The 26,424-nt window shown below is 45.7% G+C and overlaps 2 protein-coding genes across 2 annotated transcripts; one reads left to right on the forward strand and one right to left on the reverse strand.

Moving 5' to 3' along the window:
* Nucleotides 1-468: 468 nt before the first annotated feature.
* Nucleotides 469-11,140, forward strand: slc38a2 (solute carrier family 38 member 2). Its single transcript, XM_079294580.1, has 16 exons — nucleotides 469-775; nucleotides 1,963-2,094; nucleotides 2,217-2,298; nucleotides 2,397-2,512; nucleotides 4,110-4,183; nucleotides 4,299-4,391; nucleotides 4,754-4,829; nucleotides 6,203-6,285; nucleotides 6,470-6,528; nucleotides 6,667-6,834; nucleotides 6,931-7,010; nucleotides 7,149-7,249; nucleotides 8,309-8,433; nucleotides 8,534-8,678; nucleotides 8,781-8,878; nucleotides 9,173-11,140. Exons 2-16 carry the CDS (start codon nucleotides 1,964-1,966, stop codon nucleotides 9,287-9,289), a joined length of 1,548 nt encoding a protein of 515 aa, XP_079150706.1. The 5' UTR covers nucleotides 469-775; nucleotide 1,963; the 3' UTR covers nucleotides 9,290-11,140.
* A 2,366-nt stretch (nucleotides 11,141-13,506) lies between these two features.
* On the reverse strand, nucleotides 13,507-26,424 carry scaf11 (SR-related CTD-associated factor 11). The gene is made up of 15 exons (XM_079294772.1): nucleotides 26,280-26,424; nucleotides 24,350-24,396; nucleotides 23,987-24,132; nucleotides 23,750-23,833; nucleotides 20,880-20,959; nucleotides 20,589-20,668; nucleotides 20,456-20,493; nucleotides 20,272-20,345; nucleotides 19,259-19,384; nucleotides 18,646-18,731; nucleotides 15,806-18,430; nucleotides 14,977-15,299; nucleotides 14,686-14,850; nucleotides 14,481-14,600; nucleotides 13,507-13,867 (listed from the first exon to the last, which is right to left on the reverse strand). Exons 2-15 carry the CDS (start codon nucleotides 24,366-24,368, stop codon nucleotides 13,772-13,774), a joined length of 4,062 nt encoding a protein of 1,353 aa, XP_079150898.1. The 5' UTR covers nucleotides 24,369-24,396; nucleotides 26,280-26,424; the 3' UTR covers nucleotides 13,507-13,771.

Consider the following 26,424-nt stretch of genomic DNA (forward strand, 5'->3'; position numbering starts at 1 on the left):
GTGAAGAAGGGAACACGAGGGTGGTGTTGAGTTAATCTGACACCGACCAATGACTCCTGCTTTACTCCCTGCTGCAGTGTGTGCCTCATCTCAAACCCTCCTACTTCTTTTGATGATTAAAGTCTTTGTCCTTTAATCATCATAAGGTGACTTTTGATGCTCCTATTAATCACAGACTCATTTTAATGCCACTATTGTAGTATTTAAATGGAATTGACAACAAAACACAATGACTGTGAAAATGTACTCGAGGAGTCCTGTGTTTTTTCCAGTCTCGAAAACGTCGCTCTGTTTGTATACAAAATCACGTCACCGCTGTGCGTAAAGGAGTCTCCACCTCCTGCATCCGGACCGCGCGCCCTCCCTCTCTCTCCCTCTCTCTCTGTGTCCTGTCGGTCTGGGCTGATGCAATGCTCATCTTTATAAAAGGGTGAGTCCCCACCCATCCTCCAGCAGAACGGGCTTTTCTCTCCGAGCGCACCGCATCTCTGGGAATGTTTTGGTGTAATTAGACACAAATCTAAATTCTCTTTCCTCGGTCGGTTTATTCTAAGAGTGTCTTTTGTTATTACTTGACTTCAACGGTTTTCAGCTATCGTTTTGAATCGGATCCCGTCTGTAATAGGCCCTTCCATTCAGTGAGCAATTCATTCATATTCAAACCGAAATACACCAAAAGGAACCAGGTTTTTGAAGAAATCCTCCGGGCATTTGCATCGTGTGTGTTTTTTTTAACTGAAAGGATTTTACTGGCATCCTGCCACATCTTCACAAGGTAAGACTGCTGGCATCGCATCATTTACCGACTGTCTGTCATTGAATTACTGGATGTAGCCGGAGCAGTGTTTGGGAGATCATTATAAGCGTTTCCTTGTTCGACTTTGGTTTATTCTTCAAATAATGAGCTCAATGTCGGTTTTGTTGTTTGTATTTTGAATCTCATTCAAAGAAAAGCGGGTGCGCTGTCAGCTCTTTTGGGATAATTAGTATTATAACTATTTCCTGCCATAGCTGTGTTGGTCTCCTTCTGAAGAGACAGAAATGTCCGATGCTGGAGTCCCAAGGTGTTATTTGTTAGCAGGCCAAATGAATAAACAAAGCGGTGTGACAGTGATGCAGCGCAGTGCTGGACTCATGTCTGGAAGTCACACAGGGGTGTCACGGGCACACAGGTAATGAAACGTAAGCTTTGTAGAAAGGGAAATAATGCAAACACGCCGCTGTGTGTGATCTGCAAAGGCTGTGAACATAAACAAAGTCTCTGCGCAAAATGGAGAGCCATGCCCCCCATGAAGGGGACACAGCACGTGCCATTGTTTCCAATCGGAGTCGGCCATGGGCATAATGTAATTAAATGGATCTGGAGGGGGGAGGGGGGGGGGGGGGGAGGTTACGCCTTTTGCACTCCGTGTGGATCTACAAGTGTGCACTATTCAGTCAAGAGACAACATATGACATATTAGGAATGTCAGATTGAGAACATCCACATGCTTTGCCTTATTGTCAGCTAGTCATGCTCTTTTTCGGGGCTGAGGCGGACTCGGATTGAGGTGGACTCGGATGCCGGTCTGGTATTTTTCCACTGCCGGTGCGTCAGACTCCCCCCCCCCCCCCCCCGTCCCCCCCGTCCCCTCCCTCTCACCCTCCTCCTCCTTCTAAAGTAAAGTCACATGATGAGAGACTCATGAGGAGGGCTGCGGCGCGCGCCTGCGCTCTACAATATTGATCATTCCAAAGGGAGCGTGAACGCACTCAGCTGGAAATAAAAACAAATTAAAAAAGAAGGCTTTGGCAGGAATGCGTCCAAATGAATAAATAAACATCATTTAAATGTGCTCTCTCTCGCTCTCTCTCTCTCTCTCTCTCTCTCTCTCTCTCTCTCTCTCTCTCTCTCTGAAATGAACTCTCTCTCTCTCTCTCTCTCTCTCTCTCTCTCTCTCTCTCTCTCTCTGAAATGAACAGTATGAAACAGCCCTCTGCCAGAACTGAGATGAGCCGCTTCAACATCTCTCCCGAAGACGACAGCAGCAGCGCGAACAGCAACGAGTACACCTACTGTCCCACGGACTGTCCGCAGAAGGTCCCACTGGGCGGGTGAGACAAGCTTTCAAATGTTGTCTGAACAAGCAAAAAAATATGAGCCAAAACAAACCCTTATTTTGAAGTACCGCACATCATTGTCTCTAAATCCTCCTCTCTGTTATTCTTCTGTGCAGCCAATACTCTGACATAGAAGCAGAGAGTCAAAACTTCCTCCACGAACACAACCCGAGCAAGAAGAAGTATGAGACCGAATACGTAAGAGCTTCTCTGTTCCTCCGACACGTTGATCGTCCTTGATCACTCACATCCTCGTTTCCTAACCAAGAACCTTTCGCCCCCTCCCCCCCTCACAGCACCAGGGCAACGCCTCCTTTGGCATGTCCGTCTTCAACCTGGGCAACGCCATCATGGGCAGTGGCATCCTGGCTCTGTCCTACGCGATGGCCAACACTGGCATCGCCCTGTTTGTGTAAGTCTTTTCAATTCCTCTCCCATTGCATTTCTTCACCTTGAAAGCGAGATTTCAAAAATGGCGATTTTGGTTGGTTGGATGCAAAGGAGGCGAAAACGACAGCGAAGCGCCTCCAGGCATCAGAGAAAGGCAGATCTCGATGTAACACAACACAGTCATCTGTGAGGATGCGGTTCAAAGTAAAGGAAAAACCACCGACTCATCAGTTTCATGATACGGATCCAGGTGTTGTTTTGTCTTTTGCGTCAAGGTCGAGGCTCATGATGTACTAAACCTCTGAAGGGCTTTTTTCCCGCCAGCAGTGTGTTTGTGTGTGTGTGTGTGTGTGTGTGTGTGTGTGTGTTCGCTCTGCAGCCGCTCGACCCTGAGCAGTAGATTACACCAGAGTCAATAGTTTACAAATGCTCATTGCCCTGTTTGTGATCTGGATTCCTTCATTCTGAGACAAAAGCTAAAGCCCTCTGGAGGCAGAAACCAGCTAAAGAAAGACCACTGAAGTCAGAGTATGAATATATGTTCTCATAGCACTGGATTACTCTGGGCTTCACTAAATGCCAGTTTACAAACACAGGGAGCGGCGAGGGAAGCGGCTTAGCCGAGCTAATCTCGCTGCCGTTCAGTCAGAGTTATGTCAACTAACACACAGATCGGGGCGCGGTTCACCGTCAGCAAGCAGCTGACCAATGAGAGCCCTGCATCGGCAGGATGTCAGAGATCGGTGAAAGATAGCTTGTCTGTTTGTTTTTGCGAAATGCCGCACGGCACTCTTCCCAATCACCAATTGCAGTTCAAGTTAACCGAACAAACTCACCCCCCCCATGAAAGGTCCTCCAAAGCATATATTTGTTGAGCTGCAGCGTACCAAGAGATAACACGGCGACCGCGATGATGTCAGAGGCAGGCGAGATGACGGTCAAAGCATGCTGGGCGGTCACATGCGAGGAAGAAAGGCCTTTTCATCGCTGGGTCCTCAAATGGGCCGGAGATTCATTTTCACCTGGACTATTAATACCCGGGCACATATTGCTGGCAGCGTCCTGAGGGTGCTAAGAGGATCCCACACGGGGGTGAGCCTTTTGTCCTTGCTGACGCTGCACATGACTCCAAGGACCTGCAGACCGATGCTGCATTCAAGGTCTTTGGGGACCAGGCCCCCCCCCCCCCAAAAAAAATAATGGGAGAAAATGCCGGTTTTTCGCCACCATCGGATGAGTCAAAATTCTCTGATTTGTGACCTCTTTTTCTCAGATAGTTTGAGATATCATTCACTGGTCACTCTTTGAGGAAATTTCTTGAAATGAATTTCGGTTTCTTGACGCGTTGAGCTCCAGAAAGAGAAAGATTCTTCCATTTGAGTCATCACAAGGGTACATTGGTGTAAGGAGCATCTGACTTTCACTAAATGTCAATGTGTTTGTAAAATACATTTGTCATTGAATTGGCCTTTAAAGCCTTTTGTACAATACTCTGTCTAAAAATCAGCAACAAAGCGCTTCAGCAACAGTGAGCACCGGTTGGTCATTGACTCTGCTGTTTTTCCTTGTAACCGTCTTGGTCGACATTCCAGCTAAAGATCCCTCTCTTCTGTTCACAGGATTCTCCTCGTGTCCGTTGCCATCTTCTCCTTGTATTCTGTCCACTTGCTGCTGAAGACGGCCAACGAAGGAGGTGAGCCTGGCGGACGGTCGTGTGGGTCCAAACCTCCCCTCTGGCTTCTGGAGGTGTACTCTCTGAATGCTAAACCTGTCTCCCTTTGTGTATTCCCCCCCCTCCCCCTCTAAAGGTGCGCTGGTGTACGAGCAGCTGGGCTACAAAGCCTTCGGGATGCCGGGGAAGCTCGCCGCTTCCTGCTCCATCACCATGCAGAACATCGGAGGTGAGAGACTGTGGCATTTTAGAGGCAGAGACGACTTCTTTTTAGAAGTATTGCACAACAATAATTGAACTACTTTTCTGTATTTATCCACCCTGTTTATTCCACCAGTTACCACACTGTCCCTCTGTAGCTAAACTGACTGCCTGGTGGAAAAAATAGAAAGGAAAGAAAACAGAAACCAGTGTGTATTTTTTGGAACGTAGAGCAGTGACATCCTGAGTCATTCAACAAGCATCCATTGGACCAGCTCAGCCCCTCGCCAAATATTAGACATCACTGTTTTTGTAGCGCAGTCCCCCTCCTGGGCATGCTCTGGCTCATTTCACAGGCAAATGTACCAACAGATGTTTTTGTCTTGACAGCCATGTCGAGCTACCTCTACATCGTCAAATACGAGCTGCCCATCGTCATCGAATCCTTTATGGGAACCAGCAATGGGTGAGTGACCAAATACTTCAGTCGCTTCTTAACTCATAAATAACATTTGATAACCTGCAGGTCTTGAAAAGATGAAAACGAAGGTGTCTTTGAGGTGATTTGACGGTTCTTAAAAGGTTGATTTAAGGGCTTTATTGTCAGAAAAAACAGAAGGATTTTTTTCAATAAGGTGTGTTACGTGATACGGGGGGTGACCCCTCACGATTTATAATTATTTTATTTGACAATAAAAAAAATTTGAAAATGAATGAATACAATTATTTTTTTTATTTATTCCTTTTATTTGATTAAGTATCAGTGTGGGTGCGCATTACAAGGAATGCAATCAGTGGTGTACCGTGCTGGATCAAACACAAACTTACCCCAGGGGCTGGGAAAGGTCCGACGAGGTGTGACCGCTTCCTGATGGCTTCTCAAGAAAATTTGAAGAAATGGAGTCGATCGAAGAAACTAATTCGTCACTTATTTATTTGTATTCAAATCAAAGTATCATCTCTTGGTCCAAAATACAGAGAAAAAAATTGTTGAGCTGAAAAATATAAGACAAATCACCAAAGTATTCAAGAAGTTTAAAGTTCCTCTCTGTTTCAACCCCTGACAACCAGGGCTCCGCCGTGCAGAGACATCACGATTTCACAAAACACTCACCCTGTTCAACAGGCGTAAAAAAAAGAGCAGGGAGGCCCGGCTGAGGCACTCGAGGTGAAGAGGCACATCAAGCAAAATGGTTGCCGGTTGTTTTTGAAGTGCTGAGTGTCAGAGGAGGCTTTAAAGGGAAGGACAGTGCTCAGTCTATGCGAGCAGGGGCCCCTTCAAAGAGCCCTTTTAGAAGACAGGGCCCCCAGTGGCGCATCGAGACGGAGCGCGCCATGAGCTCACTGCGACCTCGCTTTCGAGTTTGAAAAATGGACGTGGCGTCGGCTCCTCGGTGCGGCTTTGTTGAATCTATTTCTGGGGAGCGAAGCAGTCGTCCCGCCAACGGCCGGTTTGCGTCAGCTGACGTGCAGACGTTAGGGGGAGGTTTGATCAGGCCCGAGGATGTAAAAGACGGTTCTGACAGAAAAGTGGATTTAATGTGACGTTTCCTGAGCAGAGAAGACACAGAGCGGTGTGACTTCAGCGTGAATAGGGAAGGATGAAGTTGTTTCAAGCGTTGAAATTAGACGAGGATGCATGGAAAAATAAACGTTCAAGTATTTTTGAATTTATCATATGTTTTACAGAGTAGAGCTTGCAAACGTTGCGAAATAGCTGAACTTGGCAATTAAAAACAGGAAGCAAAAATGTTTTGTTTTTTTTAATGGTGGCGTGCCCCTTTAATATAAGTACCCAGTATCACGAACGTGCTCTTGTTCTGTCCTGCTGTGTTTCAGAGAATGGTACACTAACGGGAACTACCTGGTGCTGATCGTGACGATTGTAATTGTCCTGCCCCTGTCGCTGCTCAGGAACCTGGGTAAGCAGTGTGTGTGTGTGTGTGTGTGTGTGTGTGTGTGTGTGTGTGTGTGTGTGTGTTTGTTTGGGTGTGATGCTGGTGACGCACCTTCATGTGTGTCTCAGATTGTGCACAATTCAGAGTGAAGTCATAAATAGGAAAACAAAAACTGCAGCTCATGCTTCTGTCCCCCCCCCCCCCCCAGGTTACCTTGGTTACACCAGTGGTCTGTCCCTGCTCTGCATGGTGTTCTTTCTGATTGTGGTGAGTAAATCCCACCTGTTTCCTCCATAATGGGCTGAACTCTGGTCCAAAGGCTTCTCAGCGAGACACAATAGACGGCTCTGGAGATCAACTGCACAGCAGCTGATCTAACCTGAAACCCGTCGTCTTGTCCTCCAGGTGATCATCAAGAAGTTCCAGCTCCCGTGCCCGCTCTCCGAGGACTTCAGCACTCTGAACGAAACGATAAGCAAAGTGCTGAACGCCACCTTGTCCCACCTGAACACCACCGCCGTGGACTACAGCGAGGACTTATGCACTCCGAAATACTTTGTCTTCAACTCTCAGGTGAAGCTCTACGAGACGCAGAACATCTTAAGGATTGAAATATGTGCTAAAACCCCCCAAACAGTGTTTTGAGCGTGAATGTTTTTTCCCCCCCAGACTGTGTACGCCGTTCCCATCCTGACCTTCGCCTTCGTGTGCCACCCGGCCATTCTGCCCATGTACGAGGAGCTCAAAGAGTGAGTGCGCACTTCTTTCACTTCTCTAACTCGGACTACAAACTACAGCTGCTTTCTTATCGTGTGTCTGCCGCGAGTTTATCTCACATTTGTATGACAACTCAATTGAACTCCCCCCTCCTCTCCCGCCCCAAACAGCCGTTCTCGCCAAAGGATGCAGGGTGTTGCCAATGTGTCCTTCCTGGCCATGTTCATCATGTACCTGCTGGCCGCCCTCTTCGGATATCTGACCTTCAACGGTGAGTCGCTTTGACGTGGACAATCAATGTAATGCATTCATGGAAATACAAAACCACTGCACGGCGGAACAGTTTTGACATTGTTCATTTTGAAGCGAAGCAAAAAAATATGGCATTAAAAAGCGGCCATTGTACCCGACACAAAATGTCAGAGCGGATCAATCATTCAACGTTGAAGGAAAAAGCTTCTAGCTCCAAATTAATCAGCGAGTATCTTTCCTGGAAAAACAAAACAAAAACAAACGCAGGATTCAAGGCCTGTTGCGCAAGAGTGTGAAAACCAAATCCAGCCGCCATGTTTGTGTTCCTGTTTGTCTTGGCAGGAACATTTGGTGATACAAGAGCTTGATTATAACTTCTTCAACCGTCTTGGCAGGGCGAAGAGCTGATGTGTGGGTGGTGCACAGTTGAGAGTCAGGGCAGGTAGTGATTGAGAAATCGCTGTGACGTCTGTTCTAACCTGCTTGTCAGGGTTTGCCAGTTTGAGGAAAGTGAAAGAAAGACTTTGAATTGGAGGAAACCAAAGAAATACTCAAAAACGTGTGATGTGACACTGGCAGAAGTCACGTACAAGCCAAATGTTTCACATACTACGGAAAAGAAGTTCTTTGTCAGAGTAGGTTTGGTGTCTTCAGATATTTTCGGGGGGCAAACAGTGAAAAAGGATGAACTTTTACACCCGAATGAAGCCTTTTCATCGAGTCCACAGCCATTATAACATGTCTTTAAGGCTTGGCACAGCCGCCCTTTTAGCTAAATGCTAATGTTAGCGAGGTAACTTTGCTGATGTTTAGCAGATATGTTAACCATGGTTACCGTCTACGTGTGTTAGCATGCTGACATTTGCTAATTAGCACTAAACACAAAGTACAGCTGAGGCACAGGAAAATATAAAAAACCAGTAACTATTAATTCAACTGATAACACGTTTCTTCATTCCGATAAATGCTTTGGATTCAGTTTTAAGTCAGCTGTTCTCGACCGAAAAGCATGTTTTTATAAACGTCATAATGATGACGTGCATCAGGTCTAAAGGCCCTTTGCTGTCTTCCTACACAGTGCACGTGGAGCCTGAGTTGCTGCACACCTACTCCAAGGTCGACAAGTCTGATGTGCTCCTGCTGGTCGTCCGTGTGGCTGTGCTGACCGCTGTCACGCTCACCATCCCCGTGGTGCTGTTCCCTGTAGGTGTCAAAGAGGTCGAACTGGTCTTATCAGTGCCGAAGGGAAGTTAGTGGGCCGTGTAGGATAACCTCTGTTTGTTTTTTTCCTCTGTCTCCGTAGATTCGTACCTCCGTCAACCATCTGCTGTGCGCCTCCAAGGAGTTCAGCTGGATCCGCCACACAATCATCACCATGGTGCTGTTGGCCGGCACCAACTGCTTGGTCATCTTTGTCCCCACCATCAGGGACATCTTTGGCTTCATCGGTGGGTGTCTGTGTTAATGTGTATGGCAATGCCTTAAAAAGCCTTTTTTTTTTTAAATAGAAGATGTTGACTAAAATGCCAAATGTTTCCTCCCTCACACAGGCGCCTCTGCTGCTGCCATGCTCATCTTCATCCTGCCCTCGGCTTTCTACATCAAACTGGTCAAGAAGGAGTCCATGAAGTCTGTGCAAAAGATCGGGGTAAGGAGTTAGTTCAAAGTGACGCTGTAGCTAGCAGTCCCTTAGCTTAGCTTAGCATAAAGACTGAATACTTCAGGAAAACAGCTAGCTTTGGGTAACACCATCCACCCATCATCTGTTAAATTCACTGATTAACATGTTATATGTTTTTTGACTATGTGTATGCTAAGCTAACATTAGCATCTTCTGTTGAACATAAACACAAGAGAATTAAGCTTCACATCTAACTCTTGGCTCCTTAAAGTTGCTCGGGGTGAACATGTCAGCTAAATGTGAACTCGTTCTACTCACCAGGCCACCGCCTTCCTGCTGTTGGGCTTCTTCGTCATGATCGGCAGCATGACCCTCATCGTCCTGGATTGGATCCACAATGCCACAGCCAGCCCGGTCGTCCACGCCGACGGACTCTAAAGCTCCACTTCTCCACCAAGGAGAGAGGAGGCTCCTGGACTGCTACGACTGCGCAAACCAACAAAGATCAAACCTATTGTAAAAGAAGAAAAACACAAGAACTCACTTGATGCTCTGCTTTGACTTCCTGAGCGACAAACCATGCCATTCCAAGAGAATGTATTGAACTTGTACAGTATGCTGTTATAGGCCACAAAGATTGGTGTTTTACTTGTTTCTTCTCTTTCGTCGTAACTTTTTTTCATTGTTGTTTTTGCTTTTAAAAGAAAGAAAAATATTTTGATGTTCTTTTGTAGGTATGGTACAGCGGAAAACAAATGTTTGAAGGTGCCTCAAAGCAGAGATGACACAGTTCAAAATGAAGCTTACACTCCGGTACGGCGTGCGGGTGTGGCTGTGACCTCAGAGCTCAGCAACAACCAATCCTGCTGAGAAGCATACGCGACCCTCCTGAAGCTCGACGAGGTAACTTGAAAGTACATCCTCCTCGAGGGCGATTCAGTTCCTTCCAACATTTGTTGTTTGTTTTCCTTTTTTCATTTTTTCTTACTTTGCCAAAAATGTATTTGTTAACATCTTTGTATATTGAAACGCACTTACTGTTCAGCACACTTGGAGAAAAACAATGTCAGTTTTATGTCACACCGCCTTTTGAGTATTCGTACAAAGGCTTTGTGACCTTACTTCATGTCAGCTTTCCATGTAAACCCCAAGATAAGTCAACAGAACCTGCCTTTTCAAACCTGACACTGGGAGCTGTAGAGTTTCTCATTCGAGGACTCTCACAAACTGTATTTACTCTTAAAAACCTGCTGAAGATCTTGCTGGAAAAGCGCGTTCAGTGACGACACTACTCTTGTCTTTACGGGACAATACTTTGAATTTGACCACATGCAGTGGTTGTAATATACCTGTTAAACTTGCAGAAGAAGAAAACAAAAACGAGAACCAGTCTGTCACAATATTTTGAGTGTTTTTTGTGTACAGTTCGAAATGTTTCACAAAGAAGAAGTTGATGGCTCGACGCGGACTTCGTTCGCCGTCGAGTCATGAACCTGTCATCTGACGGTGCACTGTGCTTCCAACACTAACTTAACACATCACCAAACTGTTATTGTCCAACATCTATTTATGGAAGACCGTGAAATCAATGTAATTTAATCTATTTTACTATATTTATAAAATATTGTATGTATATATATATATATATATACATATATATATACATATATATATATATGTATATATATATATATATCTATTGAGTTCAACTGTATATACGCTTTGTTTTGTTTGAATTTATTTTATTTTTTTTACACCGATGCATTGGAGCTGTAAAACACAAGCGAAAAATCCCCGAGCTGGTGAATTTGTGATATTGAATTGGCTCCAACGCACTGGAGCTTCAACTGTTCATCTCTGTTTAGACTGAATTGTCCGACTGCTTCGATTCTGTGAAAACTCTGTTACATGTGGAAGCCACGGATACAGCAGCAGCAGTCTTGTTTCCTTTTGGGCCCTCGAACAAGAACCATCAGCAGAATGTTGTTCATGCACATCTTGGTTGGACAGTCCGTCAGCCATCTCTTGACTTCAGGAGCAAAGAGGGCTATGCCCACCAGTGTTAGTCTTGTTTCAATGAAACATTATGTACATCCTGTAAATAATGTCCAATTAAAATAGATAAAGATAAACTGATAACATGTTGGTGTTCTTTGTGCCATGTGCCAGCTCATTTTCGTCTGAGAAGAGTTTGTGAATGTGATTTATGAGGACAAGGAGTTACAACTGAGTGACCTTCAATTGTCTGGTCAGATTTTTGTCAGAATGCTGGTCAACCACAATAAAGGCCACTGGGGGCCTTGTTAATGTCAAACACAAATTGTGTTTTCAAAAAGAATTATTTATATTTTATTTGAAGGAAAACGCTTATTTGTTGCTTTCTTGATGTAGTTTATTCCGGAATACAGCATAAATCCCTTTTTAAAAGCTGTATAGACTCATAAACTTAACATTAGTGATAAGACATGAGATAAACATACTAAAGACAAACGGATGATAAATCATTCCAAATGTACAAAGAGGTACAGTAAAAAAATAAACCTTTCTACGCTTTCTGACACTTCCCTTTTCAGCCTTGGTTTGCTGTTGTTCCACACTAGCAGTAACGTTTGAGAATGTGGTTTATGAGGACAAGAGGATAGAAACTGATCTGGAATTCTCATTTTACCAGGTCCTCCATCGTGCAATTAACAGGGACTTTGAATGTCTTGTCAGATGGTTTTCGGAGTTACAGTCCGCCTCAGCAAGGCCACAAGGAGGCGTTAATAAACCGTTTTTGATGGAAAATACTTTTCAATTTTGTCTTAGAATATAAGAAAGAAAAACGTGTCAAATGTGTCCGTGTGTACACGCTGCTTTCATTAACTTTACTATTTCTGCCTGAACACATACAATTTCATACCTTTAAAAGTGCTTTGGTCACGCTGTATTAAACTTTCACATTAACGTTAAAATGTATTAGTTAAATATACTAAAGACAAAACCTGCTTAGTCACGTTCTCTTCTTCATAGAGCAATAACTCATAAATTCTCAAGATTTCTAAAATGTAAAAAAAAATAATATATATATATATATATATATATACTCTGTAGGCAAACAGAAATGCCTTTTCTCCTGGGGTGAACGTCTTTAGACACTGCTGCCACCTAGCGGTCATCAGACGACACTCCACAGCTGGAGACAAATTCTTTCAAGCTTTTTTAATCCCACACAGATTGAATATTCATAGAACTCTGACACAAGATAGGTCGACTCAATTAGTGTACTTTAAAATGATGAGATATGCCAGAAAGAAACACACTGACATAACATTTCAGCTCAAGTACAACTTCTTACATTCAAGGCCGCAATCGTTACCGACCACGGAGACGGTTGACAAATGTCTCATCACAAGGTCCATTTAGTTTTTTTTTTTTTTTACAGCACAGCTATAATTCCTGTTAGTTTGGCTCCATGTTTAACATGTTTCACTCTGCCACCCCCTTAACTCCTGCTTTTTTTTTATATCTGTTGAACAACGTTTATTATTCTAGTGCTCTGAAATGTGGTGCACGAACCACGTAAACCTGCACAGGTGATATCACTGAATTGGCTGATTAGACGTCGTCAGGAATGTGTGCACATGCGGACAATGACTGACATCTCTCGAGCACAGGTGTTACTAACGTTAATGGCGGCTCTGTTGCATTCAAGCGTCCCAGTAAATCGTAAGCGAGACAGCATTGACAACAGAACCCTAAAATCTAAGCCGTTAAACAGAATTCAGACATAATTCATTCAATTATTTGTGAATCAGTCAGTGAAAAATGGTGTCAGTCATAGTCCGGTGACAGGATATAATTATATCATACATAAACACTTGAAACTCACCGTCTGGTGAGAAACAACAAATGAATAACATTCTTCATTGACTGTTGATTTGTAAATAGGTAGCTGTTTGCGCTTAAATTTGCAATAGCACATGGTGTGACGCGTCAGGTTGTTGTGCTGCCCCCTAGTGAGCATGTGAAGTATTATTGTTATGACTGTATTGAACAGTAATATACTTTTGCCGGTGTTCCAACCGACTGTACATCTAACTGCGTTTCACTTGTCTGTAAAGTAAGGGAGGAGTCCCGTTACCTACCTGCGTGGCTTCCTCCCATCACGTGAAGCCTCCCACAAACACACAGCAGATCAGGCAGCAGCTGTTTTATTTCACTACTCTGGATACTTTGCACAGATCGTGTTCACCCATTGACATTTAATACACATTCAGGCAAAGGGTGGGGTTCATTTCACTTGATCGGACCCCCTGGGACCCATGCCTTACATTACACTCACTTCTGATTGGCCATCCCGCTCAGCAGCTCCTCAACCAATCAGGGCCCTGCTTACAATCACACTCATCAGATTCCAGCCCTTAATTGAACCACAGAGATGAATAAAGGCAATGCACAGTTGTTTTTTTAACTCGGCCTCATCTGAAATATTATATAATATTTTTTTTTAAAAGAACGTTGACAATATTCAATTAATAAGCTATGCGATCAGGATGCCATTCAGGAGGAAGTCATCGTACCAGCCGGCACCCTGGAAGAGGCTCTGAACTACAGGAGCTGACATCGTTCGCCGAGCGTTGCATCTTTAGGATCAACCCCCCCCCCCCCCACCCATGCTACCCCGCGCTCCTTAGTCACATCTATGCAAAATAAAGGGCTCTTGCATTACAATTTCTGATTGGGTAATTCTTTTTCTAACAAAATATGAAAATCTATAGAAAAAAATCTTCCATCATTCAATAAAAGGTAGAGATATCAAAAAAAGAAAATGTTGGCTCTCCGTTCAGTTTGGTGGCTAAATTCCAGCCAGAGGAAATTGCACTTGAGCCGCTGAATGGGTCCGTGAGGGCGTCGCCACGCCAGCAGAAGGGCGGAGTTTCATTTCTTGCGGGCGTGCTTGTATTTGTCCACGTAGGCCTTCACCAGGTTGGCCACTTTACTGGAGTTCACCTCACCACTCTTGCTGTGACACACCTGAGGAAATAAACACAATCGAGGCCCAACAAACTGTCACATTTATGGAAAGTATTAGCTTGCAGTGAGCATGGGGATGTCACAAGAGCTACATTCTGAGGAAGGTGCCTTTCTTCTTAGCCTATCCAAAGCCCAAACACAAGAGCAGAAGAGTACGGACCTAAGATAAGCTAAAATTGTTAGCATGCCTGGCTAACTAGCCTACGGTGGTACTTTAAAGGCTATGGGGCACATCAGAAATAACGGTACTTTGTGGGGTTACAGGCTAAAAGTGCTGCTCACAACTAGCACATCCACTGTGTAGCATTTCCTCTGTGTGTGGAAAGCAGGGTGCTATCGGAGTTTGGGCTAACGTTTAGCTGCTCCGTCCTGCTCTCTACTGGATTTGAGGAAGCTATACACCAGCGTCACTGGACAAAAGTGAAAATCTGAAGTATGTCAGAGAAGTAGTCAAACAGACTACGGTAAACTTATATTCACATTTAAACTTGTAGTAACTAATTCTACTCTGCAAACCAAGAACAAGGCCGTCTCTTTATTTCCAAGTCTTCTGCAGCGATCATCATAGAAACAGTAACTAAAGGGGGCGGGGCTTACACAGAGAGGCGTTTACCTTCTCTACCGCTTTACGGACAATCTCTTTGTACTCGTCCTTTGTGATTTCCTTCTTTTGGTAATAGGGTTTGATGGCATTCTTCACTTCATTGACAGCTCTCTCTTGGATCTGGTGCTTCTAAAGCAGAAAGGGGAAATCAAGGTTGCTGGAAAGAAATCGACAGAAACGCACGAGGAAACGTGGACCGGTGGCAGCGCGCTACCTTTTCTTTTTTGGAGCCGTCAGCTTGAGCCTTATATTGGCCGGGCTGAGTTGTAGAGGATGGTAGGAACTGGCTGGGTGCCGACTGGCCGTAGGTCGCAACTCCAGCTTTGCTGGGGGTGGGAAGAAGGCCGGGTTTCCCATAACCCATCATTGTATTCGCCATCTAGGCCGAACCAGAGAAGGCAGAACAGTACTTGTAGATTACATGTTTTACTTTATTTATATCTTATTTTAAATGCTAATGGATATACAAGGTCTCTAGTCCTGTCCGCGTCCCAGTATACCATACCTGTGTCGCGTAGCCATCGGGCTGAGCCGCTGCCGTATGGCCGCCTTGATGCATGGGTCGAGGTGGCGGGGGAGGGGGTGGGAGGCCCTGAGCGCCGACAGCGGGGACCTGAAGCAGCGGTACGGCAGGGTGGAGGTGCACGGGGACCTGAGGAGGCATGGCGTACGGCGCCGCAGGCTGCAAGCTGACCGGCAGGGCTCCTCGCGGGCCCTGCGCGGGGTAGTGTTGCTGGAGGACATTCAGCTGAGGGGGGGCCGCGTTCATCACAGGCCCCGGAGCGTTACCCGGGACCGCCTGGGCAGAAGGCTCGCTTTTAGTGGGATCTGGAGAACAAGAAAACACAAAATTAAGAACTCATCTATGAATGTATGCAAGTTAGAATCGCTGTATTTTGTAGTTGATTTTAATTGCCGTATATTTAATAATGTTTAGAGACAGTAAATGAATTCATAACATAAAATGTGCAAAAGATACTTCACAGAAGGCGGCTCACACAATGCATGGTAGAAGTACAAGTAGATACATGTTCTGGTAAAACAAATGACTTTCAAAGGAGTCAGATAAAAACTTTAAAGACATTGCTCTTTCCTATGAAATGCAATAAAGTGCCGGTGCCTACGGGTGATTTTTGTCTTGTGTCACAGAGAACGTTAATCCCTAACGCCATGACTACGGCTTGTACCTTAGAGGGACATTTGGCTGACTCATTACTTGCTATTTGTCATCTCCTTTTCCTCAAGCAGTAGCACTTGTGTATTTGGAGTGCTGATAAATAACTGCACAGAGAAAGTTTTTATATGCGTGGGGTGAAACTGAGGAGGGTTTTGACCTGCTGCTGCCGGCTGCTCCTCCTCTTGTCGGTTCCAGCCTCCTGGTCCTCCCCTCTCCCTCTTGGAGTAATAATCCTGAACGTCTGCGGGCAGTGTCCTCCTGACAGCCCAGCTGGACGCCGATGACCAGCCTGACCGGTCCATGTTGTCTCCCGAGTCGGACTCTTTCCTGCGGCCACCACCTCGGTTTTCATTGAAGCGGCTGTACGCGTCACTCCCCGAATTGTTGCCTGTACCTGAGAAGTTGTTTCTGGGTTGCCAGCGGTTGTCGGACGTTTCCTCCTGCTGGCTGTAGAAGCTGCGGCCGCCACGCCCCGCCCCCCGGCCGCGTTCTCCACGGCCACGTGACTCCCCTCTGTTCCCCCCACTGCTGCGGTCTTCCCAGCGCGAGCCGCCGCTGGAGCTCTTGCTGTCGGCTTCGCCGCGACTCTTTTCGGTGACCCAGTCTGGATTTTCCGACCAGCCCTGGCGTTCAGGGGAACTTTCCGTGGGCACACCGTTTTCAGAGTGCCCAGCGCCTCCTTGATGCCTCCGTCCCTCAACACCAGACCCACTGCCCTGCCCGGACCTCCAGCCCCCTCTACGCTCCTTCCTCTGGGGAGACTGCTCTCTGGAGGCCGGCCGTTCGGGGCTGGGCCCTCGTCTGTAGGATCTTGTTCTGGATCTTGATCTAGACCGGGACTTGGACCTAGAGCGACTCCGGGATCGCTTCCTCCTTCTTTCACGACTACGTTCCCTCCTAGAATAGTCTCTCTCACCGTCCCGGTCCTTCTCTCTGCTGCGAGCTCGGGACGAGCGGCTAGAGGGCGGACTGCCGTCTCGCTCTTTCGACCGCGAGCGCCTGGATTCTTCTCGCTTGGAGTCCTTCCAGGTAGAGGTTGGGGAGTGGAAGCGAGAGCGCCTCTGCTTGCCGTTCTTCCTCTCTTGGCTCTTTTCTCTCTCCTGTTGCTCGTCGCTCTCGTCCATGGCCACGTGGCTTGCGGAACCAGCAGGTTCCGCAGAGGCTGACGCAGCACTCTCCTTCGGCAGTTCCACAACGGGACTGTTGACCACTTTAGTGTCATCCTTGGATAGACCGTCATCCTTGGTTCCTTCCCCAGAACCGTCGCCTGCTGAAGGATCACGCTCTGACGCAAACGTTTTTACATCAGCGTCCTCGGAGGCTTTTGGTTCTGAGACGGCCGACTTATCCTCCGACTCTCTAGCAGAGGGGGAAGCCGGTTGTGGAGAATTCTCACGTGATTCAGCCATCACTGCTTTTGAAGATTCTTCGTTGGTGGCTTCATCTGCACAAATCTCCATGTCATCATCCTCCTGCTCTGCCTGGTCATCACAGTGTGGAGACATCAAGTTGTCCAGCAGAGCATTCTCAGAGTGAGAGGGTGACGGCGAGGCCTCTTTCTCAGGGTGAGAGGGTGACGGCGAGGCCTCTTTCTCAGGGTGAGAGGGTGACGGCGAGGCCTCTTTCTCAGGGTGAGAGGGTGACGGCGAGGCCTCTTTCTCAGGGTGAGAGGGTGACGGCGAGGCCTCTTTCTCAGAGTGAGAGGGTGACGGCGAGGCCTCTTTCTCAGAGTGAGAGGGTGACGGCGAGGCCGCTTTCTCAGAGTGAGAGGGTGACGGCGAGGCCGCTTTTTCAGAGTGAGAGGGTGACGGCGAGGCCTCTTTCTCAGAGTGAGAGGGTGACGGCGAGGCCGCTTTCTCAGAGTGAGAGGGTGACGGCGAGGCCGCTTTTTCAGAGTGAGAGGGTGACGGCGAGGCCTCTTTCTCAGAGTGAGAGGGTGACGGCGAGGCCGCTTTTTCAGAGTGAGAGGGTGACGGCGAGGCCTCTTTCTCAGAGTGAGAGGGTGACGGCGAGGCCTCTTTCTCAGAGTGAGAGGGTGACGGTGACATCCTCTTCTCAGAGTCCTTTCCTCCAGAGGAAACGGGGCTTGCTGGCTCTTCCTCCTCCCTCTTGCTCTGGTCGCTCACTGAGCACGAACCGGGGCTGTCAGGAGCCGAGTCCGAGGGACAAGACAGGTCCTCGTCTCGCTCATCTGGTTTCAGCTCACGTTCATTAGATCGTTCTCGAGTCTCATCGCTGTCCTGTCCCACATCGTTGCTCAAGGGTGCAGCGCCTCCGAGCTCATCAGCAGAGTTGAAGTCGCCCTGGTCTTCATTGAGGCTCCCTTCAGCATCAGACTGCTTCGAGTTGTTCAAATCCGGTTCCTGATCGGTTTTGTCCTCTTCCTCCTCCTTCTCCATGTTGTCACATCCGTCCCCCTCTTCCTCACTTGCTGCCGGGCTGCTGACGACTTGGGGAGATTTCTTTTTTCTTGCCGTGGCTTTCCGCTTCCCACTGGCCTTTCGGTTTGTCACCCGTTTGCCCTTCCTCTTGGCTGGCGCTTGGGCCGCCCTGCCCGGCTTGGCGGACCGGCCGGTAGACGAGTCCGAGTCTGACGCACTGGACTGCGGCGGTGATGACGGATCCGACATGGGAGCCTCCTCCTGGCTTTTACTGTTGCGTCCAGATCGCCTGGCTGGCAGAGACTTGGCCTCTTTGGTGGGAGCTTTGGAGGTCGAAGCTCGACCGCCTCTCTTCTCGCCTCCTTTGGGACACGTGATGGCGCAGACAACACCCTGAAACACTGTGGGAGAGAAACCATATGAGCAGGGCCCCAATATTTACAGATACATTCAGCTGCCAAACATGTGGACCTAAATATATCAAACAATAAAGCTTGACTGACTGAAACAATAAACAGACTCTAAATAATATTCATGTCCAATGATCAAGTAGTATTCGTTTATCCTTTTATTTACGCATGTTAGTACCACATGATTTACAACACACAAGACTCACCGAAGTGACCGGGGCCAAAGGGTGAACTGGAGGTAAAGGGAGACGGAAGCTGGCTGTGGTTCCAACCAGAGGGATGGAAACTCTGCCTGTAAAACCAACCAACACAAAACAACTTAGCTCAAAGAGACCAAGCCATCCGTTACCTTTCTGTCAATGATGAAAGAGAACACACAGTCAGGGATGCTCATACGTCGTATTGCATAACTACATGTTTTATCACTGCGAGACAAAAACGTAACAGACTGTGAAAAGGTGCTGGAATACCAGTTTTACTTGGTTGATGGTAACACCGCAGACCAAGAGCATCGCTACCATAGCTTTCAAAAGGGCACTGCTTTAGCGTGTAGCATTATTAATTTATTTAACTTTCCTTACCAACACATCTGGTTTCCCCTAGATTACACTGGACATGCTGTGTGTGCCGCCACCCCCCCCCCCTCTCTCCTTTTCCTCTAGCTACTCGAATAAAATGCAAGAAAAGCCCTAAATGAATCCACTTGTAACTGCTTGAACTGGACATAAGGGACACACTTGCTTCCAACGTGTTTGGTGTGAACACGGCCTCAGAAGGGGCAAACAAAGCAACATTAGTGGTCAGTTGGGACGTCACTACCTCGAGGTGCCGTTGACGGGGATGGGAGCAGCGGGAGAAAGCCACGGACAGTCTTGCCTCTGGGGTTTGCAGTGTTTGAACCCAGTGTCATATGGTATGTCCTCGGCCACCCACACAGGCTCTGCACTGCAGGAGAAGGAAAACAAGAGGAGAGTTGTTCATGAAGTACTTCCAAATGTTTAACGGGATAGGTTGGATTTATCTGAAGTGGGACTGTTTGAGATACTTATCCGTGGTTATTGTTTCACCTACAGTCGATGGTGGTCGGCCCTTTCCAACAGGGAACCGAAGCAGTAACATCCATCCATGCTCTTTTCAAACTCTTACTTTACAGAACACAGGAGTTGCTGGTCTACTGTCTGGATCGGATAGTTTGTCTGTGATATTCTGTCACTTTGGTGAATCTGAACGAACCGCTTGGCTGCTTTGAAGAGAGCGGCGATAACGGCTTCAGTTCCCCGTCAGAAAGGGCTGTCTGACAGCAGGGTTAAGTCCAATTTAATTTGAAAAAACTATTTTGTGTACACGATATTGATTTCTTTGGGGTGTTTGAAGTCTGTATTGCTGCTGACCCCGTCCACAGCAGTACGGCGCTTTGCTAACGTGCCGGTGCTCTACACTGGGGGCGTGCCGACCGTCGTCTACTGTGTGGAGAAGTTACTCATACAACCAAACTTCTAATCATCCAAACCATCCCTTTAAGAAAATTATAGTCTCCACAAATGTTACATCCCTCAACTAGATGACACTGATTTACTCTGGTTGCTTAAATGATGTCAATATTACATACACTTACATTTGCTAGAAAATGTTTAAATTTAAAATTTGAATCAGACCATTTTAAGTAATTTGCCTTGAACTCCAGCAGGAGGCCTCCTTAAAAGGCCCTGTCCCCCCCTGACCCTGTGTCCTCCCGGTAAACTAGGCTAATTAACCCATTAACCAGTGTATTACTGCATTGGCCATAATTCATTGTTCTATAACAATTCATCACAGAGGGAAGCGTGACTTACATGTCCTGAGTAGATGATGTCGTTAATGAGACACAGGGAGCCGGTGACCAAGTACAGCACTCTGTTCCTCTCACCTGGAGGAAACGCATCGAACACTGATGAGACCGAACACTGAAGAACATTTCATTCACAGTACACCAAACATGCCATGGGACAATGACAAAGGAACTCATGAAAAAAACACCTTTTTTCTGCTCAGTGAGGAGGGGTCATCCTCGTTACCTGGAAAGAGACATTCACAGACTGTTGGACCTCGTTCACAAAATATGAGTCGGTCACGCGTATTTCTGGAGGCAGAGGAGCGCTAACATACGTACATTTCCTCACAAGTCCTTTTGTTTTGGTGTCTGCCGTCCTCTCCAGCTTTTGCCGTCTCAGTCTTCTCGCAGGCTTACTTCTGAAAACAAACCCAGAGTGAAATTGACGAAGTTGATTTCATAGGCAACAAAAAAACTGATGATGACACAGAATTTTATAAATCATCACTTTTTCCCTGATGAATGATTGATTAAGTAGATCTCATTAAGTCATTTATACAATCTCTGTGAAGACCTTTGAGACAAATACTAACTTTATGATCCTACAAAAAAGAAAAGGATGACACTGACTTGAGACAGACTTTTTGTTTGGGGTTTCTACAGCAGCAACTCTCAGCTTCAGGTGGAGTCGCTCGTTTCCTCACAGGAACCTGAAAACGTGATGACAGAAGCACATTTCATTCACAGAGGTCAGTCACGGATTTCTGAGTTTGACAGACAGCTGACCCGGCTTTATTTAAACCAACGACAAATGCCCAAATTTAAATAATCTTTACTTTTTTTTTTTGTGTTCTCCATCGGAGAAAATAACGCCATCCGCGATCAATTATAAAGCTTACTAGTAGCGGCAGGACACGCGTGGGAGTGTGTGTGGATGTAGAGACTGAGGGAGTGGGTGGAGCTGGCTAACGTCCTCTTGTGTACAGTCAGTTTATCTGCTTCTGTTCGGGCTCACACAGCAGCAGAAAGGTACGCTATAAAGTGAACACTAAAGTCCCTCAAGTACAATCTAATTCTGTGGGAAGCATTGTACAGAGCCAGATTACAAACAGCATGCAGACAGGTGAATGCCCAGACAAGGCACCGCTTAGATGACGATGTATTTGTTTTCCCCTCAACAGAGCTGGGCCCCATTCGTGGTTCAACTAAGTCGATCAAATGTCCTATCAGCCAGCTGAAATGAACCCGATGATTGAAATCAGGCTATCTCGGTTTCTCAAAGGCTCATCCGCTCTCAAACTGTCTCGTTAATTCAACCCAGACGATCAGGATCAGGATAATTGCGCGTGCCCGTCCTACTTCAAAAGGGGGAAGCGTCGATCACCGAAACCATGATTTTCTAACAGTACAATGGCAAATAAACTCAAATAAAGAGCCGCTTTTTACTCCGCTGACGAGCAGGAGATGATAATGAACGCATATGAGGAATTCAAGACCGTAATCACGGCAAAATCTAACACTGCCACCGCTGCGATGGCTAGACAAGAAGGCAAAATATCTCAGACAAGTTAAATGCATAAGTGTTGGGAAAATGTACCGGCTCATTCTAAGTACCTCATCTCCCCAATCAATCAGATTATATTTCTTTAAATGTGCCTGCTGGCAGTAGACTTAATGGAATGCATCATCGAATGAGATCTATAGCAAAAATAATTATCTCAACTCTTTCAGAATAAGTAGATGAAACAAGCCCAAAGAGTATCTAATTGATACGAATTAATATGGAGGATATATGTACTGTATGTGAGTATGCATCATGTAGCCTACGATATATATGTGTATATTAGGGGTGTAACGGTTCACAAAATTCACGGTTGGGTTGGGTACGATACAGTGGAGCCACGGTTCGGTACGTTTCGGTACAGTAGAAAACTATAAATGCCAGAGAAATGTACTTGATTTTAAAATATATTTATTCATTACAACTAACATCATAAAGTTATTCTTTGACTTTGAACAATGATGGAACTATACCTGAGTGACCCATCTTCTGGGGTGTCTTCTTAGCAACACATAAGCATAAAAAACAAAAACTGCTCCTTAATGTTATGTAGTGTTGTTACTTACATCTTGCTTACATCTTGTATTGTTACTTACATCTTGCAAAAGAGATTTTTAATCCCAATGGGACTACCTGGTTAAATAAAGGTTTTTATTTTTTATTATTTAAATTTTTATTTTTGTTTTCAAACGTATTCGGTCCGTCATGCGTACCGAACCGTGAGCCTCGTACCGAACGGTTCAATACGAATATGCGTACCGTTACACCCCTAATGTATATATATATACATGTATGTGTAGATTACCATATAGAACTACCAGTAGGAGTTTGAATATGTGTGTGAATCTGTGTATGGGCAGATCAGTATGTATGTGTGTATTATTCATCATCAGAAATTCAATCAATTGAAGCAGTAAAAATAAATAATGTGTGATTCTCTCTATTCTTATCATGAGTCCACCTTAATCATTTTCTACAACAATGATATGTTGGTGTACTAATAACACTGTCATATAATTATGAGTGCTTTAACCTCCATGTATGCAACCCAAGAGGACATGGGAGCAAGTACAAACTAAGCACAAAGACATTATTCAGAATGGTGAGTCAATACAATATGTGCCATGGTAATATAATGAACACATCCATAAGTTTATTAAGCGCCAAACAAACTTTACGAACAGCGCGGCATGCAGCGGCTTTCCCCATGTTCTCCACATCGCCGACACTGTACTAAATGTACCACTCGCAGAACAGCGCAAGGCTGCATCCAGTCTGTGAGACAGTCAGTGCTCGGCTGCGGCGTGTGGTGTTCAATGTACGGCTCCAGAAGGTCTGTAAATAAATGATTCCTTGTCGGCAGAATCGATAGCGCTCGTATAGGAAGTCATCATGATGTGATGACGGATCTTGGAGATGTGGAAGAACTCTCTCCCTGTAAAACGCTAATCCAACTAATATCCTCCTTCATCAGTGGATCTCTGAGGGAGGGAGCTGTACATCAATGCAATAGAGAGTAATGGATCACCGTGTGTCTCACTTTACATGCATTTCCGGAACTCCCGTATAACCCCCAGTATATGTGCAAGTGCATTAGACTACCGTATATGACAGGAGCTGCCATTTTTTCCGGGTCAGTGGCAAGCTTATTCAGCTACCTTCACTTAGCCTGCGCTGGAGCAGGTTCAAGCTTATGGATGCGTTTCTATGGTGATTTTGCCAAACTTGCTTCGTGGAACCTGAAAATCATCCGGCTAACTCAGTTTGCCACGTACAAGGAACGGGGCCCTGGTCATTTCAGATGAACTTAAAAACAAAGTTTCCTTGAGTTCACAGTGTTGGATGATGAAAAAACCAAACAGCAGCCCACGGCCTGTTCTGAACGACAAATGCAGCCACGATACCTTCTGCCCCGACAGAGAAAACACGGGTGACTGACCTGCACACAGCTTAAATTCCCGTCCCATCTGTAAACATTGGTGAAAGGTCTTCTGTCTACCGGGCAGGAAGGAGCCATCTGCAACTGTAACGTGAATTAAACAGCTTAGTTTCTCACAACCATCTAGATTATGTTATGAAGTCCAAACTCGCCCACCAATTCACTACTGCTGACATCACTGTTTTTACTACTATATTATCAAAAGATTTTTTTTTATGTAGCAGCATTGAGCTTCACCTCTGCCCATGTGAGGAGACATCGGAGGCAGAAGACGTGGCAGCAGCTGTCGGGCATGGCCAGCTCGCCTCCAGCCAGGATGCCAAGGCATATAGGACACCTCTCTGCCTCCTCAGCATCCGTCCCATCCGGCGGGCCCTGGCCGCCTGAACACACACAAACACAGGGTTTTTAATTGTTTAGGATTCACATCTGATGTTTTCTACTCTGCGTGAACAGAAAAAAATGAAGATAAAGATAAAGGTTTTTCAATGTGGGGATACCTGGATGTACTTGGACTAGTGGGTCATGCTGTTCATGCAAACAAACCACAGCATATCATCTCAACAACCGAAAACATCACTGTGCCGAGTCAAGTCTCACCACTTCCAGCTCCAGTCATGTCCGCCCCCGGGCTGTCCCGATCACCGCTACAACACAGAGAAGGAGGGCAGATGCCGATGAAGCGGTTGTTGATTCAAAAGGGAAGGAGTACAGCTGATACACACTATGCACTCTGTTTAACCCACAGGGAACTTCCAAGTAAAATGTCAATATCAGCAGCAAGACACAAAAGAAAATACGGCAAAGGACCGTAACAAGAGTGTTAGATTGGCGGGTTTACATTTCCAAGATGGCTAGTGGTTAGCGATGTTCATCATCTCCACCACTTACTATGGAGTTTAAGAACGATGTGTGTGTTGTGACAATTAATTTTAGATGAGGTGAGGTTGTAACACAACGGCTTCCATGACTGAGTCACAAAATCAAATATATTACTGAGAAAACAAAAAAGGGGGAAAGAAATATTTTTCCAAGACTTTGCAAAAGATGCTGCCCCTGCAGCCCAGACCTGGCTGAAGCAGCAGAAAAAGGACGGATGGTATTAATAAATAGTCCAGCTCCAGCATCCAGATGTCCGACAAAAAACTTTTAATGCTACAATCCCACAGCAGAAATACTATTCAGCCCAATATAGGCCAGCCCAAAGAATTCAAGCTCAGTTTTCACGAACAACCAGTTGATCATCTGTGCAAATTTGACTGCTGGACTGTTCGTGTTAAGTTTTCTCTCTCGTTTTCAAAATCGCATATCAGGCAGGATATTTTTGGTTGAAAAATAATAAAAATAAACTTCTGAGTGGACAAATTATATCATGATGACAGTTTCTAAAATGAAAGGATTTTACTGCTTGATACTTTTATAATTGAAAAACTATTAATTGATTACACAGAACCAAAATATCAATGGATGTAATGGAAATCCTTGTATGTTGCGGTCCTCATTTGGACATTTCAAAACCTTAAAGCTCTTTTAGGTGAAAGTGAAATGTTTTTTCTCCTTGATAGTTTGACTCACTCTTTGTTCAGGTAACAGGGACAGATAACAGTGGTCAGAAACCAATAGCGACAGACACTGATAAGATTTGTGATCAGTTGTCTGTTACCATTTCCTGTTGTGCTTCACAGCCTTGAACGTCCAGAATATAAACTTTACCGTCATTTACCTTTAAAGCCACCGTGAACTAACCTAGACCCAGCAGACTTCTCTTGACTGTCTGACAGTGAGCAGGAAGTATGTGCCTAGGATTTAAAAAAGAGAGTGTGACATCTGATCCGGAACCAGTCTTGGTTTTTAGAACTTGTCGAAGGTGAAACCTTCTCAACAGACGTAGACCAGAGCCTCGGTGAATGTTTAATTTCTCAACACAAAATAAGACAACACAGAACATTACACACACACACAAGCCGTGTGCTCAAACTGTCATTTTAACTTATGCACCGAACACTGCCAGATAACTTACGCCTCCACCAGGAGTTAACGTTAGCCGATACAAATATTATGTCATTGTACTTTCAATTGGGTGATTAGTGTGGCTACGTATCAGATCATTTGGTGGGCAGAAACTCATAAAAGCGTGTTGCTGTTTTGTGCCAGCACGGCCTGGCTCCCAGAGATACAAAATTAGCACCAACTTGATCAACCAGTGCCAACACGACGATGACAACATGATTGTTGATGGTTAGCCAGGCAGCTATTGCGAGCTAAAAACACAGCTACCCAATGGCTAGCTGGTTGTTGTTAGCGCGAAAGCAAACATGGCTAAATAGTTTCAAATATTAGCCACGATAATTACACTGAAGGTCATAAGTTAGCCAGCTAGCTAGCTAGTTAGCAGCAAGCGAATGTAGCCGAAAGCTATCTAGCTGCTTTGAACAACAGCACCTGCTAACGTCCCTTTCAGCTTGCTAGCAGTTAGCGTTAGCTGCATTAGCTCCAGTTAGCCCGAGTTAGCTAGCGTGTCGTTACTCACCTTTAAGTGCTGCTGCAGCTGCTTTGCACCTAGTAGTCTGTTTTTAGCGTCCAAACTAGTGCTATGAAATGCTGACGAGTCGCACTATCCGGTAAATATGTTTCGCTAAAAACGGAGCGTAGCTTTCAGAAAGTCTCAGCCACAT

The sequence above is a fragment of the Melanostigma gelatinosum genome (genome assembly GCF_949748355.1).
Source record: "Melanostigma gelatinosum genome assembly, chromosome: 22".
NCBI lineage: Eukaryota > Metazoa > Chordata > Actinopteri > Perciformes > Zoarcidae > Melanostigma > Melanostigma gelatinosum.